The 15980-nt window shown below is 44.3% G+C and overlaps 1 protein-coding gene across 1 annotated transcript in view; it reads right to left on the bottom strand.

Annotated features, from left to right (window-relative positions):
* The window catches only part of PGAP6 (post-GPI attachment to proteins 6), a 654474-nt gene that overhangs the window by 401720 nt on the left and 236774 nt on the right, over positions 1–15980 (bottom strand). Inside the window, exon 6 of the mRNA XM_086941336.1 lies at positions 10271–10641. Coding sequence (XP_086797462.1) covers positions 10271–10641 — 371 coding nt within the window. The remainder of the gene's footprint in view (positions 1–10270; positions 10642–15980) is intronic.

Here is a 15980-nt window from a genome sequence, read left to right as displayed (position 1 = left end):
TCGTCCAGATAGGGGTAGACGTGGATGTTCTGACGTCTCAGATGCGCCGCCACCGTCGCCAGGCACTTTGTGAAAACCCTGGGTGCCGTGGTGACCCCAAAAGGCAAAACCTTGAATTGGTAGTGCTGGTTTTGGATGGTGAACCTGAGGTATTTTCTGTGTGAAGGATGTAGCGGGATGTGGAAGTACGCATCCTTCAGGTCCAGAGTTGCTAGGAAGTCCCCCCGTTGAAGCAGTGGGAGAACTTGCTGCAGTGTGAGCATGTGGAAATGCTCTGATAGGATGTAAAAGTTGAGGGGCCTGAGATCCAGGATGGGCCTGAGGGATCCGTCCTTCTTTGGAATCAGAAAGTACAGGGAGTAAACTCCCGCACCTCTTTCCTGCAAGGGCACAAGCTCTATTGCCCCTTTTTGCAGCATGACTGTGACTTCCTGCTGCAATAAGTGCAAATGCTCGCCGGACATAGGACGGTGCCTTGGGGGTATGTTGGGTGGAGTGGATGTGAGCTCCAGACAATAACCGAATTGGACAAGTTTTCTGACCCACCTGTCCGTGGTGATGGACTTCCACACGGGCAGGAACTGCTGGAGTCTCCCCCCGACCGGTGTTGTGTGGTCGGGGGGGCAGTGACAAGGCGTCACTGTTTGTTGGCGGTGGAGGACCTGGAGCTGTTGTTGCCACGTCCTCTGCCCTTGGCGTTGTTGCCGCGGTATCCACCTCGACCCTTGTTGGTATAAGCAGTCTGGGTGTTGCTTTTGTAGAATTGCGCTGACTGCAAAAGTTGCCCCCTTGAGGCGCCTCTGGTATTGGAGCGACGAAAGGACCCACTCCGAAACTGCTGGGACTGCAAGACACCCATAGATTTCGCAGTGTTGGTTCCCTTTTTCATCTTCTCAAGGGTGGTGTCAACCTCAGGGCCAAACAGGTGATCTGGGTTGACCATTTGGTTCAAGATGGTGGTTTGAATGTCCGGCTTGAACCCAGATATCCTTAGCCATGCATGTCTACGAAGCATAACGCTAGTGTCAATTGCGCGTGCGGCGGTGTCAGCCACGTCCAGAGCGCACTTTATGGAAGCATTGGAGATAAGCTTCCCCTCTTGTATCAACATTTCAGCCGCTTCTTTGTATTGATCGGGCAAATGCTGCAAAAGGGTCTCTAGAGTATCATAGTGTGCCCTGTCATAACGCGCCAGGAGCGCCTGCGTGTTGGAGATGCGCCATATGTTGGCCGCCTGCGCTGCCACCCTCTTCCCCGAAGCCTCAAAGACTTTTGATTCCTTGTCTGGGGGAGGAGCATCACCCGTAGTCTGCGAGTTGGCTCTTTTCCGGGCATTGGAGACAACCAGGGAGTCCAGAGGCAAATGTCCCTTAATATAAGTTGGATCTGTGGGTGCCGCCTTGTATTTTTTGTCGATTCGTGGGTTGATGACCCTCGCCCTGGTGGGTTCTTTGAACACTTCAGCCGCGTGCTTTAAAACACCCTTCAGCATTGGCAGAGTTTTTACAGTCTTTTCAGAGACAGAAAAGGTGTCAAAGAGGAAGTCGACGTCCACCGGGTCAGCATGCAGCTCGACGTTGTGATTGGCCGCTGCCCTCTCAATGAGGGCATTGAAAGCCGCAGAGTCCTCAGTGGGGGAAGTTTCGGCTGAGAAAAGCTGAGGGTCCTGTCCAGAATGCGGGTCCCCAGGATCGCCTCCAGCAGACCAGGGTTCAGTCACATCCTCTGGGTCTGTGTAGACGGGATAGCTGTACTCATCTTCGTCGTCACCTTCACCAGCGTCGACATTGGAATGAGTGGGCGAGAGTTCGTGAGCCTGTGGTGAAATGGGCTCCATTAAGGCAGCAGTACCAGCAGAGTCCATCTTTCGTTTGAGTGGGATCTTGTACGACTCTAATTGGGGCTCAGGGGTGATTTTCCTCTTCAGGAGGGAAAGTCTGCCTGTTTCGGCGTCGATGAAATGCTCCTGACGCTCCTCCTCTGCAATTGGTCGAAGACGTGGGCCGAGGACCACCAACGACGGTTTCGGCGTCGAAGACACCTTTTCGGGCTCGCCGGCCCCCAGTTTCGCAGCGAAAGCCTTCGGCGCCGTCTTAGGCGGCAAGATGAAAAGGATCGGCGTGGGCGCCTTCGCCGGTTTCTCCAGAGGCTTGGCTGGCGCAGGGTCCTTCGGCTCGACTGCTGCGCCGCCGTCCCTAATTCGCTGTAGGGACTCCGTAACCTTTTTTGTGAGCGCGGCGGATGGACGCGCCGGTTCGACAGAGTCTTTAGCGGCTGGTTTCGGAGCGGAGACCGACGATGTTCCCTTCGGACTCGACGCACTCGGCGCAGCTCCCTTGGCCTTGTCGTGTGGAAGCGAGGCAGAGAGGGACTTCGGGTCGTCTGGCTGCTTCTACGGGTCAGCAATAGACGTCTTGAGGTCGTCAACCGTTTTTTTGTGATCGAGTCGACCCTTGCTGGCGTCGACCGTCTTCGGCGCCGATGTGGCTGCGTCCGACCCCTTATTATTATTATTATTATTATTAAAGGGCTTTGATGCAGTAGCCTTCGGGTCGGCCATTTTGACGTGGCTCTTCGGCTCGACGGCCATCTTCGATTTCTTCGGCGCCGAGGCCTCCGAAGTCTTCGATCAGAGCAGCGCGATGCGCACTTTCGGTTTCAATATCTCCGGCGTCGAGACCGTAGGTTTCACTTTTGGTTTCTGTGGTACCGGGAGTGAATCGGTATCAATGTCCGTGGCCGGGCCAGGAGGCGGAGCCGAGGAACTTATAACAAGGTCTCGGGTAAGGCCCGAAGGCGATCCCTCGACCTTGGCCTTATTAATTTGGACGGCCCCGGAGTCAGTTTGAGGAAGCTCCTCGTCAGAGCTATCCTCCACGGTGGCAAGGGCCCCGTCGTCGTCCCCTACCTCCTCGACGACTTCACCGAAATCCTCGGTCTCTGCGCCGTAGTTGTCCTCGACCTCCGACGCGGGGTTAGATTCCGTGATCTACTGGATATCGTCGTCCTCGACATCCCCAGCATCGAAAATGTCCGTAGGCGGTGGTGCAGACTGCTGGGCCTCCAGGCACGCAGCTCGACGGAGCTTGAGTGTTATTTTGGACCGGAACCTGGAACAGGCCATACACTTGGCCTCGTCGTGGTCCGGCGACAAGCACTTGTTGCACACCGGGTGGACGTCGATATGTGGGTACTTTGAGGTACACACCGGACATCGTTTGAATGGACTTCGTTCCCTGATGGGTGGTTGAAGAGTCTGGAGCGTCGACTAGGCCCTTCCGCGCCGAAAGCACGCGGAAGAACAATTTCGGTTCGGAGCCGAGGAAAGTTGCGAAGCCAAACGGAAGACAATACCGACGCAAGTCCTAAAGACCTTAAGGTCTCAAGCAAAGTAAAGTTAATTTCAATCGATTCCAACAGGACGGAACCAAAGACATCCGAACCCAATGGCGGAAAAAAACAATCTGGGGATGGAGTCGATGCCCATGCGCACTGTAGTCCAGGGGAGGAGCCACCTATCTCGTGATACTTCGAAGACTCTTCCAGGACAACAATGTGCAATCATCCGGACCCAACACTAGGCGGCGATCTATGCACAGATATGAATTCAGCAGCCCACATGCCTCGAACATCAGAATTCCCTCTGATTCCCCCAGAAAAGCGCTACGAGTATCATGGAATGGACCAAGCTGATAACGGTGCTAAGTTGCACTCCGAGTCTAGTAGACTCAACCAAATCCCTTGGAATTATGCTAGACAAAAACCTGAACATGCTACCACAAATTAACATGTTGGCAAAAAATGTCAGGTTCCATTTAAGCTACCTCAGAAAACTGAAACCTTTCATAGCTAACTCAGATGTTAAAACAGCAGTCCGCATTAGTCATAGAGAGGATTGAGTATGGATGCACAACTCTAGCAGGACTACCCAAGATTTCAACAGCCCCACTAAAAGCGTATCTCAATGCGGCCACGAGACTTATAACAGGCTCCAAAAAAACTGACATCACCTCTCATCTGAAAGCGTACATATGGTTAACTTACGAAGCAAGAATCCAAAGAAAAATGGCATGTATCACACACAAAGCGATACACTACAAAACACCAATGTACCTAGCCCAGAAAATCACATAACCAGGAGGATGCAGACTTTCTCGGAGCCATAGAGATCTATTACTGAAACCTGCCCTCTTCCGAAAGAAAAGAACTTATGACCGAGCCTTCTTTGGTGCAGCACCAAGAATTTGGAACGCTCTCCCCATGAGCATTAGAAGAATATCGTCAGTTTCTGCCTTCAAAAAAGAAGCCAAGTGCTTTTTTATGAGGAAGTTCCTTCCATAATTTCAGTAGACTATACACTGTTAGGTTACTTTCTTGTCACACACCCTGTTAATACAAATCAACGCCTAGCAGTCGTTGGAATTGTATATATGATTGTGAAAGCACAAATGTTTCTCTCTCAAATCGATGTATATATACATATGATCTTGGAGCACAATTATCTCTCGCAAATTTGTACGCTTGTTATTTTTAATTAAGTGCATGTCAAACATTCTGTTCTAAATTTAAGGCTATGTAAATGTGAAGCGCACTGATACCTTTTAGGGTCATGTTCGCGCTATATAAAACACCGAATAATAAAATAAATGACTCTTTTCAGCAATATTACAATAGGAGCAGATAAAGATTTACAAAACATGGACTGTTATAATGAATGGGGACAAACTAAGCATCAGACCTGTGCGAACAGAAACCCAGATTCCTCACCTGCAACCTTGAGATTGTGGTATGCAATACACCTGCCCCATACTTTATGGAGCTTACTAGGTCACGCTCTAGTGTTATAGGTGACTTTCTCCGCAGCCATATAGAGGTCCATCCCTGTTCTCCATTCCAACATAGTTGGCGGTTTACAGGCTCCCCAGTATTTTGCCACATCTCTCTTTGCTACCACCAGTGCCAAATTACAGAAGAATAGCTTTGCTTGAGGAATAACAACATTGGTGGGTATACCCGAAAGGACATACTTAGGGTTTTTAGTGAGTGTAGCTCCTACAGCCTTACTTAATTTGTATATCACTTTCTATCAGTAATCATGTATGATTGGGAAGATCCACTGGGTATGTAGGAAGTTTCCTCTCAGCCCTATACATCTCAAACAGACTCGGGACATCACCCTTTCGATTTTATGGAGTTGTGTGCAATCAAAGTAGATCCGGTGAAGGATTTTACACTGAGCAAGTTGCAATCAAGACTTGATTGCCACTACTTTCTGGTGAATTAAGGCTGACTCCCAATCAAGATTATACAATATCCCCAGTTCAGATTCCCACTTAGCCCTCAGCTTTTTAAGGCTGTCCATTGCATTACCATTGATGGTCCTATAGTCTTAGTAAACAGCTTTGTTGGTCAGTTCTCCCATCAGGAGCCTACCCTCCAGAGGTGCATATTCTGGAAGATCTGAAGCTATACCATCTGCCCTCCATGCATGTCTGAGTTTTAAGTATTTTAAATGTTGCCTGTCATGGAGTTGATAATCCTTCTGGAGAGATTAAAAGGAGATAAAGCCTTTGTTCTTAAAGAGGTCATCCACTTTGGAAATACCAATTATGGCTCAGGTATTAAAGCCCCGGAGTTTCCTCATTTCTTTGAAGTACGCTCCCATAGATATTTTCAACCAAATTGTTAAACCCCCCTAGGGTCATCCCTTCCTTGATGTTACTGAGGCCTGGGTTAAATTAACAATGCCAGGACAGAACTGAGAGGCCAGGGACCATGCCTCCTGAAAAAGACAGATGTCAAACTCATCGACAAACTGGCACCAATCCGGGCATGATCATTTTGAGGTTATCCAAAGTTCCAGGATACAAGGTTGGTGATAGGGGCCAATGTGGTGCTTGTAATTACAGACATTGCTTGGAGTTCCAGAAGGAACTCGGGTAAGGCCATCAGTAGGTATACGTACCAACGGTTTAAGAGAATCCACCAGGGCCTACAGCCATTGTGTTGTACTTTCAAGATTACTTACTGCTGAAATCAGTTAAATAAAAGTAATTCAAAGACTGAACACAATGATACAAGTTTTCTAATCATGGGATGTGTATGAACCAGACACTGGTTAACATTTGGCTGTAGTTTGTAAAAGTAACCATAGGGAAGGAGTTGGCCGGTTGGCAGACTTATTTAATCGAACGTCATAAAAAGTTAGCAATGAGTGTACAAGATGGGGAGAGTAACAATTAGTGATCACACAGTCCCCATCACAATCTTTCAGCGAGTGGTCGATTCAGACTACTCTAGTTACCAGGATAATGTAATTAATAATTTTAATGTCCTTCATAAAAGCCCAGAGCCAATGAACACTTGTTTCTCAAGGATTCAGGGGATTTAGGCATGGTGGGTTTGGGAACATTCTTGATCACCAACACATAAGGGCTGGCTTCAGTAGGCAAATATATATGGGGCAGTAGGTCGTTGTGGGGCAGCCGCTGTAATCCTGTACAATTGGTATTGTTACTTCTCTTGTGTTGGCTGCGATCGACAGCGATCCTCTTGTTTCCTGGGAAGGGGTATGAGTACATACATAATGCCAAACAGACTATGCCAAGTTCAAATGGCATTTGGGCCAACATAAAGAAAGGTATGCTTTTCATAATCCAACCTTCCTTTGAGTTATTCGTATATGGCCTGATTGCTACGTCCTTTAAAACAAGCAACGGTTAACATTACAACGTTTTCTAATCTCCTAAATTCTCTTAGTCTCCATCTATCAAGGATCACTTTCATTCCGGTGAGGACGAATCACTCACATGGACAGTCTGAACGCAGTAGAATAAAAAATAATATCCAGAGGTATCATTCTGCACACACTCCATTCCGAAGCAAAGAATCGTAAGAAAAAAAACAAGTTGCGATATTTGAACTTAACACTACATGGAAGTAGAGTGCAGAGAATGTGCAGTATAACAGCCCATGCGGCAAATTTACAATTTCTTCAGGCCTCAACCAGAAACTTGAGAAAAAAAAGGAACGTCCGTTAACAAAACTCTGCTCGACATAAGGACCGAAGGGCAAATGTGTCAATTTTATAAATGTATGCATTGGAAGCATAACAAGCTTTCTTGGACTTCGTGAAAAAAAGAAAACCAAAACCTCAGTTGAATACTATCACCATCAACTACATGCTTCTCTAAATTGAAGTCCCTCGTATACGTATGTAGGTAGGTATAATTGGGAACAAATATTTTTTATCTTGTACTACCAACTAAATTAATTTCATTACAAGAACAGAGGCTACATTTTGCATTATTCATTTAATGCAGTCCAAGCAGCCGCTTACATCACAATATTAAAAGGTCCAGAATAGAACAATAGCAACACATGAAAACATGAGCCATCAACAATCAGCCTCTTTTAAATGCGGCTCCAAGCAGATAAGTTCATTTTCCTTCATTACCATTATTCATTTTTATCTCTATTTTGAAGTTCCCTTGTGTGTGGCTTAACCCCACCCTCCCTTCCTACTGCCTCTATACTGATCTCCAATTTACGGAGATCTCCCTACACCCCCTTCCCTAGTCCCATCCTTGCGTGACTGACCAGATTAACCTGCCTTTTCTTTCAGCTTATGTACTATTTCTAATGTTTGAATATATTTAAAGATTTTTAGATGTTTAATCAAACCTTAATATTTTGTTTTTTGTGTAAACTATTATTCTTCAATTTCATCCTTGTTCTACTTCCTCATGCCATAATGAGCTTACCTAATGTCTTCGTTTAACTCCCGTTTTTCACCTCTTTCCATTGATGCAGGCCGCGCACTCCAAAGCGGCTCTGCATCGCTACCTTTTATTATTTTCGGATTTCATCCGCAAGTTGTTATTGTTTTACAAACGTATTCATTAAAAAAATGGGGTTTTAGCAGGAAATCCTCATTAAGGGGTAAAAGACTTAAGAAAAATAAAATAGAAAAAGATTTAGAGTCCCTGTCTTCAACGTAGCAGACTAGGATTTCTGAATCATTACTCATAGACGGGGTCTGGCTAGGTATTTATCACCTTAACAGTACAAATTAGTAACACAAGCAAGGCAGAGTGAGCAACTAAATCAAAGTGGATACAACTGGAGCCACTAATGAATATACCAGGCAAACAGTGTTTATCAAATTAAAAATGATCATGTAGTTTATTCTTTACCTCCCAAATGGGTTACAATCTAAAACATAATAAAAAAACAAATTTAAAAGACCACCAACGGTGGTAATACAGTGAAAATATCCCCCTCCCTGCCAGAAATTACAGGGGAACCTCCTATTTTCTTTTACAAATTAAGAAAAATAAAAACCTTGATAAGAGCAATATAGGAGGTCCAAGCACCTCATCAATTCAGGGAGATCCTAGCACCTCAACTTCTATTGGAGGTCCCCGCACCTCAAACTCCCAAGGTGTCCCTAGCAGCACAACTTATCTGGGTGTCCTTAGCGGCACAAGTTATCTGGGTGTCCTTAGCGGCACAACTTATCTGGGTGTCCTTAGCGGCACAACTTATCTGGGTGTCCTTAGCGGCACAACTTATCTGGGTGTCCTTAACGGCACAACTTATCTGGGAACAAATATTTTTATCTTGTGCTACTAACTAAATGAATTGAATTGGATGAATGGGTGTCTGTTATTTAGCGTGCCACTACTTGGATAGACAAACAGGATGGAAGAGGCAAGCCCCCATAAGTGTACCCAGTCCTAAAGCTTAAAAGGATATGTCTTCGGAGACTTCTTGAAGTGTCCTTCCTCTGTTATTAATCTCACATGAGCAGGGAGCTGGTTCCGCATACTCACTGCTCTGATCTTAAAGGAGGACTCCCCGATGTTTACGGAAGCGGGGGATGGTTAGCAGGCCTGTGCCACTAGATCATAACATTCTTCCTAGTGTGTACTCCTTGAGCCTCTCATTTAAGTAAGCACAGCCTCTATTAAAGAGGGCTTGGTGGGCCAGGGACATGGTTTGAACATCATGCACTTGCTGACTGAAAGCCACTGAAGTTTCACCTTGTAATGAGATAGTGAGGCATATTTAGGTAACCTGAAAATAAGGCGTGGTGTCATGTTCTGTATTACTTATAGACGCTTGATTAAGTACTCAGAGAGACCCAGATGCAGAACATTTACATAATAATTATAGAATTTTCCTGAGCATGCGGAGGATCCAGTGACAAGATCTAACCACCGCCGAAACCTGGGACTTGAAAGAAATTTGGGAGTCAAATATTACGCCCAGATTTCTGACCACTGCTGTGGGTGGGGGTGGAGGGGTGACCTCACTGGGCAAAGCACCAGTCCACCCCAAAGAGGGGTTTAACCCAAACAAAAGAATATCTGTATTGTCTGGGTTGCGCTGTAACTTTTTAGACTGAAGCCAAATTAACAGTGTCTTCATACAGAGAGCAAATATTCTTAAGCGCTTACTGAATCCCCTTGATAGGAGAGCAACAGCTGCACATCATCCGCATACGACATGATCTTAATGCCAAAACATACAATCATTTGGGCCAGTGGACTCATATACACATTGAAAAGAGTGGGGCTCAAGGAGGAGCACAGTGAAACACCCCATTTCAAGGATTTGGCTGTGGAAGTGCAGGGGTTCATCTAGACAGGTTATACATATACTCTTTTCTTTCATTTCCTGATATATAAAAGTGACCACTAAATATGTCTCAAGGTAATGCAATATTTTTCACGTCTCAAGACCTAAATGAGAGTGCTAAGGGATAATAATGGCAGTTGCAGCTCCTCCGCTAAGGCGGAGGAGCATTGCCCCACTGCTTTGCAGCAGTGAAAGGAAAAATAAAATTATGATAACTTGATGTTATTATCATTTTATTTGTTTGTGCATGCTGCAGCAGCACAAACAAAGCTGTAATGCACCCAGACTGCATTACAGCCTGGGTGGAGAACTTGCCTAGTCCCCCAGTCCCCATCGGAGCGTCGAACTACGGTGCTCAGACCAATCACAACTCTGCATTGCAGCATTGTGATTGGCTAAGGGGAGCCTGGCTGCTTCCCGTTCGGCTGACGGGGAGGAGACACGACGTGAGAGAGAGCGGCGAAGAGGTAAATGTCTTTTTCTTCGTGCTGACCGCCACTGGGCAGAGGAATAAACGTGTTAATGTTTGAAAATAAAGGAGAACAATTTGACAATTAAAAAAAGAAGAGAAAGATAGAGGGAACAAGCGGAACATTCCACCATCAAGGTTGATAAAAAGTTGTCTTACCTTGTTGAGCAGCAGACTGACAGTAAGCATTCCACCATTGTCCATGCCAGAATCTAGGTTCAATGGGATTACAACAGGGAACTCAGCCGGAATGCTAACAAAAGGACCGCTGACAGTACGGAACCGGATTGACACCACATCAAGATCTTCGCGGATCACAGGCAGATTTCGCATGCAGAAGCTGCTGGAAGGCTGTAACAGTGAAGCGTTGTCCATGTCTAAAATCCTCGCTGCAAATGCAATGGAGTTATTGGCTGTTCCATTTGGTGAGGACTGGGGCATCCCCAAAGCAGCAGTCATGTTCAGGCTCACATTTTGTTGCTGGAAGAAAGTAAAGAGCGTGCTGGGTCGGACCATAGCTGGTGTGCACTCTAAAGAAATAGAAAAATAAAATTGCACATTTATTATTTTAAAATAAGCATGGACCGTTTAAGGCAAGCCAGTTCCATGGTCTCAAGCATTATAGATAAAAGTTGCAAACAAACATTAAAGGATCATATTTTAAAGTTTCCATCACGGCTCTATGTAGATCCAATTTCAACCATTTCTACACACAATACCTACTGAGTCACCACATCACAACATTCTTTAACCAAACTTAGTCGTGTTCTCTTGGTACAAATTAAAATACTTGCAAGGGAAATTCAAGCATGTGTCAACTCCAATAAACGCTTTTAGCATTTGGAATGCTGGAAAATTTTCCAAAGTACTCTAAATAAATATAACATTTCACTTTGGACAGCTTAGGACCAACTTTCTAATGTAGGATTATTCAACTAAGGGCCTGATTTAGATCTTGGCAGACAGGTTACTCTGTGACAATGGTGACGGTTATCCAGTCCGTCAAAATATAAATTCCATGATGTCCTACAGAATTTCGATTTCGGCGGGCGAGCTATCTGTCACCAATGTGATAGAGTAACCTGTTCGCCAAGATCTAATCAGTAATAAAAACAAACTGCCAAACAATAACAATCCTAAATCGAATTAGAAAAAAAATTGTTACATTTAACAAGCAAAATGACATAAAAGCAACACAAAACCAATAAGGGAAACCGGAGATATGAATATTTATCCATCTATCTATGAAGATGGTGGACTGATACCTTGGCCTGATTTCAGTCTGAATGCGATGCAGCGCACGTTGGATAACAAAGCAGGTATGTCCCAGTCAAAGATTTTACTTTTTTTTTTATATAAAGCTCAAAAATCTCCCAGCGGGGCAAGCCTGAAGCTCTATCAGAGACAGGTGCATGAAATTCAGACACCTTTGCAGCAAGATGCCATGATAGATTTCGAGGTCTTGGAAGTCTAAAAATCTTTAAGCCCCAACTTTGCATGATTTCTGGAACAGCTTTACTGCATCACTTCTAAGGCTCCCAGCACCTCGAAGACAACCCTTAGGGCCAGGACTTATTCAAGCAGAGGCCATCCAACAAAGTCAAGTCCAGGTGGTAGTGGTCGACTGGGTTACTTCAGGAAAAAGTCCTAGTGCTGCTTGTTGTTCCCCTGTAGCCACCCAAGTCATCAGCCAACTGACCCTTGGAGTCAACATTTCTGTCCTGGGTACAAGAAGAAGTAGGTCCAGTCTTACACAGCTCTTATCAGGCTACAGCAAGCAGGGTTCAGTCCTCTTCTGCTCTTCCTCAGTTCCAGAAAGTGTTCTGAGGAGAGTGTACTGGGATGCTACATTTATGCGTGGCACTAGCTTTTGGGTGGGATTGACTACAGACTCCTCCCTAACCAATTAGCCAAAAGTTCTCGGAGCCAAACCCTACCAATCTTTCCAGTGGGTCCTGTTTGCCTTACTACAAACAATTCCAGAGTATCCCTTACTCCTAAAATCCAAAACGGGGAAACCCTTCTTCCCCTGTGCAAAGCTCTTGTGGTTAACCAGCGACATGCCTGGGAAAAATGCAGTCCCATACCCTGTGTCCACGTTCCTAAATATTTATTGAACACCCAACTGGATCGATGGAAGGAACTTTTCATAAATACGAAAATTTGTCCTTGAATGACTATTTTAGCGGTTTCCTGCAAGTCAGAAGTTATTGATTTCATGTTATCATCTGTACTTGGACATCTTTAGATCCATCCACAGCTCTGCCAGTGAAAATAGCGTTTGGGGGCTAGTCACTCCAAGAGCATGGCGACTTTAACGTCACATGTTCTAATATTAAATAGCTACCCTACCTTGTGGGCTGCAAGGTGTGTTTACAGGTGACGTATTAATATTTAAAAGAGTTTCAGCCTTTCAAAAAGGGTTATTTTGACTGGTTTACCAGCAGGTTTTTGGGCTGCTCTAGTCAGGCTACACAGGGCAAGCCTGAAACTAGGTTTTAAATGTACACTCTGTTGATGACAAAATAGGCGCTCAAGTCCACGGGTGGCATTTAACTTCCTGAATCTGGGTATATTTCCTACACAATATAATAGAGCCTTATATGTTACATATGTCAGCGAGAGGTAAGGTCAATTTAGCCATGTTTAAAGGAGAAGCATAGACCCATTAGAGGAGCTTAGCAGTGCAATGTACACACAGTAAAAAAAAACAGTAAAAATAGAGTCCTGAATTTTTTGTACAATCTGGGGTTTCCATACACAAATGGCAGATTTGCAAAGTTTTTAGTTACCAAATTTTCAACCTACAGTAATACATCCCACTGTTGCTCTATATTATCACAGGATCAAACACAAGTATTTGCTATGCTATATTTGACAGAGTATATATATATCAGTTCAGTTCCCTTCCCACAACACAAACATCTTTTGATTCTTTTTCATCACACATTTCTGTGACTGTACTGTTTCCTTGAGGTAAGGTAAAGGACTCGTCCCGGTTTCCATATTACATAAATCCAATATGGGGATTCATTATGGGATTTCCTCTCTAGGAAAGCAGGCAGAACCAAACAAACATTTCCTAAAGAATATAGTAGAGCCTTATATGGTAAACATGTCAGTGAAGGGTACGGTCAATCTAGCCATGTGCAATCGAGAAGCACAGACACCTTACAGGAGCTTAGCAGTGCAATGTACACACAGTAAAAAACCCAGTAAAAATAGAGTCCTGAAATTTTTGTACAATCTGGGGTGCTCATAAACAAATGGCAGATTTGCAAACATGTGGGTTACCAAATTTTCAACCTACAGTATTTCAGAAATAATCCAAATTACATTCCACTGTTGCTATATATTATCACAGGTTCAAACAAATGTATTTGCTATGCTATATTTGACAGTGTATATATATATCTTTTCAGTTCCCTTCCCACAACACAAACATTTGCTGATTCTTTTTCATAACACATTTCTGTGACTGTACAGTTTCCTTGAGGTAATGTAAAGTACTCCTCCCAGTTTCCATATTACAAAAGTCCAATATGGGGCTTCATTATGGGATTTCCTCCCTAGGAAAGCTGGCAGCACCAAACAAATAGTCAACATATTACATTAACAAACAATCCGACCAAGAAAAGATCAGACCTACAGTCCTAATGCCAGCCTTTGTTTTGCATAGATTGTGGGCCCCCTAGTCCACAGAGATGCCCCACCTTCAACTGTAGATCTTGACCTCCTCAGGGACACCTCGTGAGTCGTGAGATGGAGAGACCTTACAATAGTCTCTTCACCCTGTTGTCCCAATGGGGATTGTTTGTGCTGTGCCAGCTGGCCCTGTAGCTAACCTTGTCTGCTTCAAAATCCACGCCAATTCAAGAACTTTAAACATTCAGGCAAAAAGCCCAATATCCCTCACCAGCCCTCACCAAAGGCACCAAGAAGGATGGTTCAAGTAACTCAAGCCTCAAGTTACAAGAGAAGGAATACTGAGTTAAGTCTCAACACACACACTCCCTCTCTGAACTATTAATATTTTGTTCCTTATTTGAACCTGCTTTGTTGAAGAGGTGCATAAACAAAAACAACGGTTCTGTCAGGTTTACCAACTATTTCTTATGAATACGTTTTGTCGATATGCTATTCTACAGTTGTCAAACATTCGTATTCCAGCTATCTTGACATATGAAACACACTGCGAATAGTAACACACGTGACACAAATTGCTGCATACTCTCTTGTATATGTAAATTGAATCATTCATATATATTTACATTTGTAAACAAGGCTGTCAATACGAGGTGAGGTTTTAAGTGTTTTGTGATCAAGTGACATTTGTGCTCAGTGCTAGAGTTTAGTGCGCAATATATACGGCGTGATTAAAATATGTACATGGGAAAAAGATGCCAGAATATTGGGGAAATACACAATGACTCTGTTGCCTTGTATATTAATTAATCTTTTGCATGCAGAGCCTTGTTCAATCTGGACCATGTGAGATCGTAGACGTTTCAACCCAAACTATGCTCTATTGAGTAGTCAAGGCGGGTCTTCATCAGGACAAAAATGGGGGTTGGGGGTGACAGCCTATAAATGAAGAAAGCCCAAATTAGGCTTGTTCCATAGCTGGGTCTGATAGGATTACGACTGCGAAGGCAGGGTGACAGTACTCACCCACAAAGAACCAGAGTAAATCCTGGTTAATCAATCATTTTCGGGTGCCTGGTGTTTAGATCATGAATAATTTTGGCCCAGGCGATGTGCATCTAAAAGATAAACGAGGCGCACCATTCAAATTAAACCCGCTTTCATGCGCATGGGCCCTGGTTGTGAATGTCAGGCTTACTGTTAGTGAAGAACAAAAGTTAAAGACACAACAAGGCTGAAATTGCAGGCGTGATGAATCTATCAAAAATGGGATGACCATTTTAAAATCCCCGCATGATAGGCCACTGGATCTACTGAGCGGGGTGCACAATTCAAATTATAATTACATCTGCTTTGTTGTGCCCAGGGCCTGCTTGTGAATGTCAGGCTTAGTGTTAATGAAGAACAAAAGTTAAAAACACACCGGGGCTAAAATAGCTGGTGTGATGAATCCATCAAAGCGGGAAAAGAAGCCGCAAAGTAGAGCATTAGATCTACTGATTAATGTTGGGCCTCACATTGTTGAGGAAAATTAGTAAACACTCACCGAGTCAAAGGATCGTCAGAGTGGTGAGTCTATAATGAAGAGAAAAGAATCAGAGGTCGATTTAGATCGGGGCGATTTTGGAGCTCATCTCTAAGTTGGCCCACTCGTACGCTTACCTAAATGTTGAAGAGGTGCAGCACCTGGTTCCCAGTGCACTTGCTGGAGTGAGAGGAGTAGAAGTGTATCCCGAAGTAAGCCTCTGTGCTCCTCGTCAGTTCATCTCCTGCCTCGACTAACTGATGCTGATAATTCATGTGTGAGGAGCTTCTGAAACAGAGCCTATAGGTCCACATTGTCACAAAATATCCCTATTTGAATGAACTGACACAACCCAATCCTTAAACAGGGAATGGTCTCATCTTACCAGATACCAAACTCACTTTTGGAACCACACGCCAAATCATTGTGCTTTCTTTTGCAGGGTCACTCTGGAATTACAGTTCGATTTGCCACTGTCACAAGTCTGGTTTAGACATTTACAGTGTTTGTGATCACCAGGGTCATGGACAGAAAGTTTGCAAACAAAAAACAAAATAACTTTATTGTTTTGCTTCAAACCGAATAAAGACATTTGAATAAAACAAAATAACTAGTTCAAGAGATAACACTGCAACCATTCTTTGTACATTGTGTTGTTCACAACTGGGAAGCTATCACAACTTTACATGCATGCGAACA

This window comes from Lissotriton vulgaris, chromosome 10 (genome assembly GCF_964263255.1).
Source record: "Lissotriton vulgaris chromosome 10, aLisVul1.2, whole genome shotgun sequence".
NCBI lineage: Eukaryota > Metazoa > Chordata > Amphibia > Caudata > Salamandridae > Lissotriton > Lissotriton vulgaris.
Note: the sequence above shows the minus strand (reverse complement) of the source record. Positions and strands in the feature narration are given on the sequence as shown.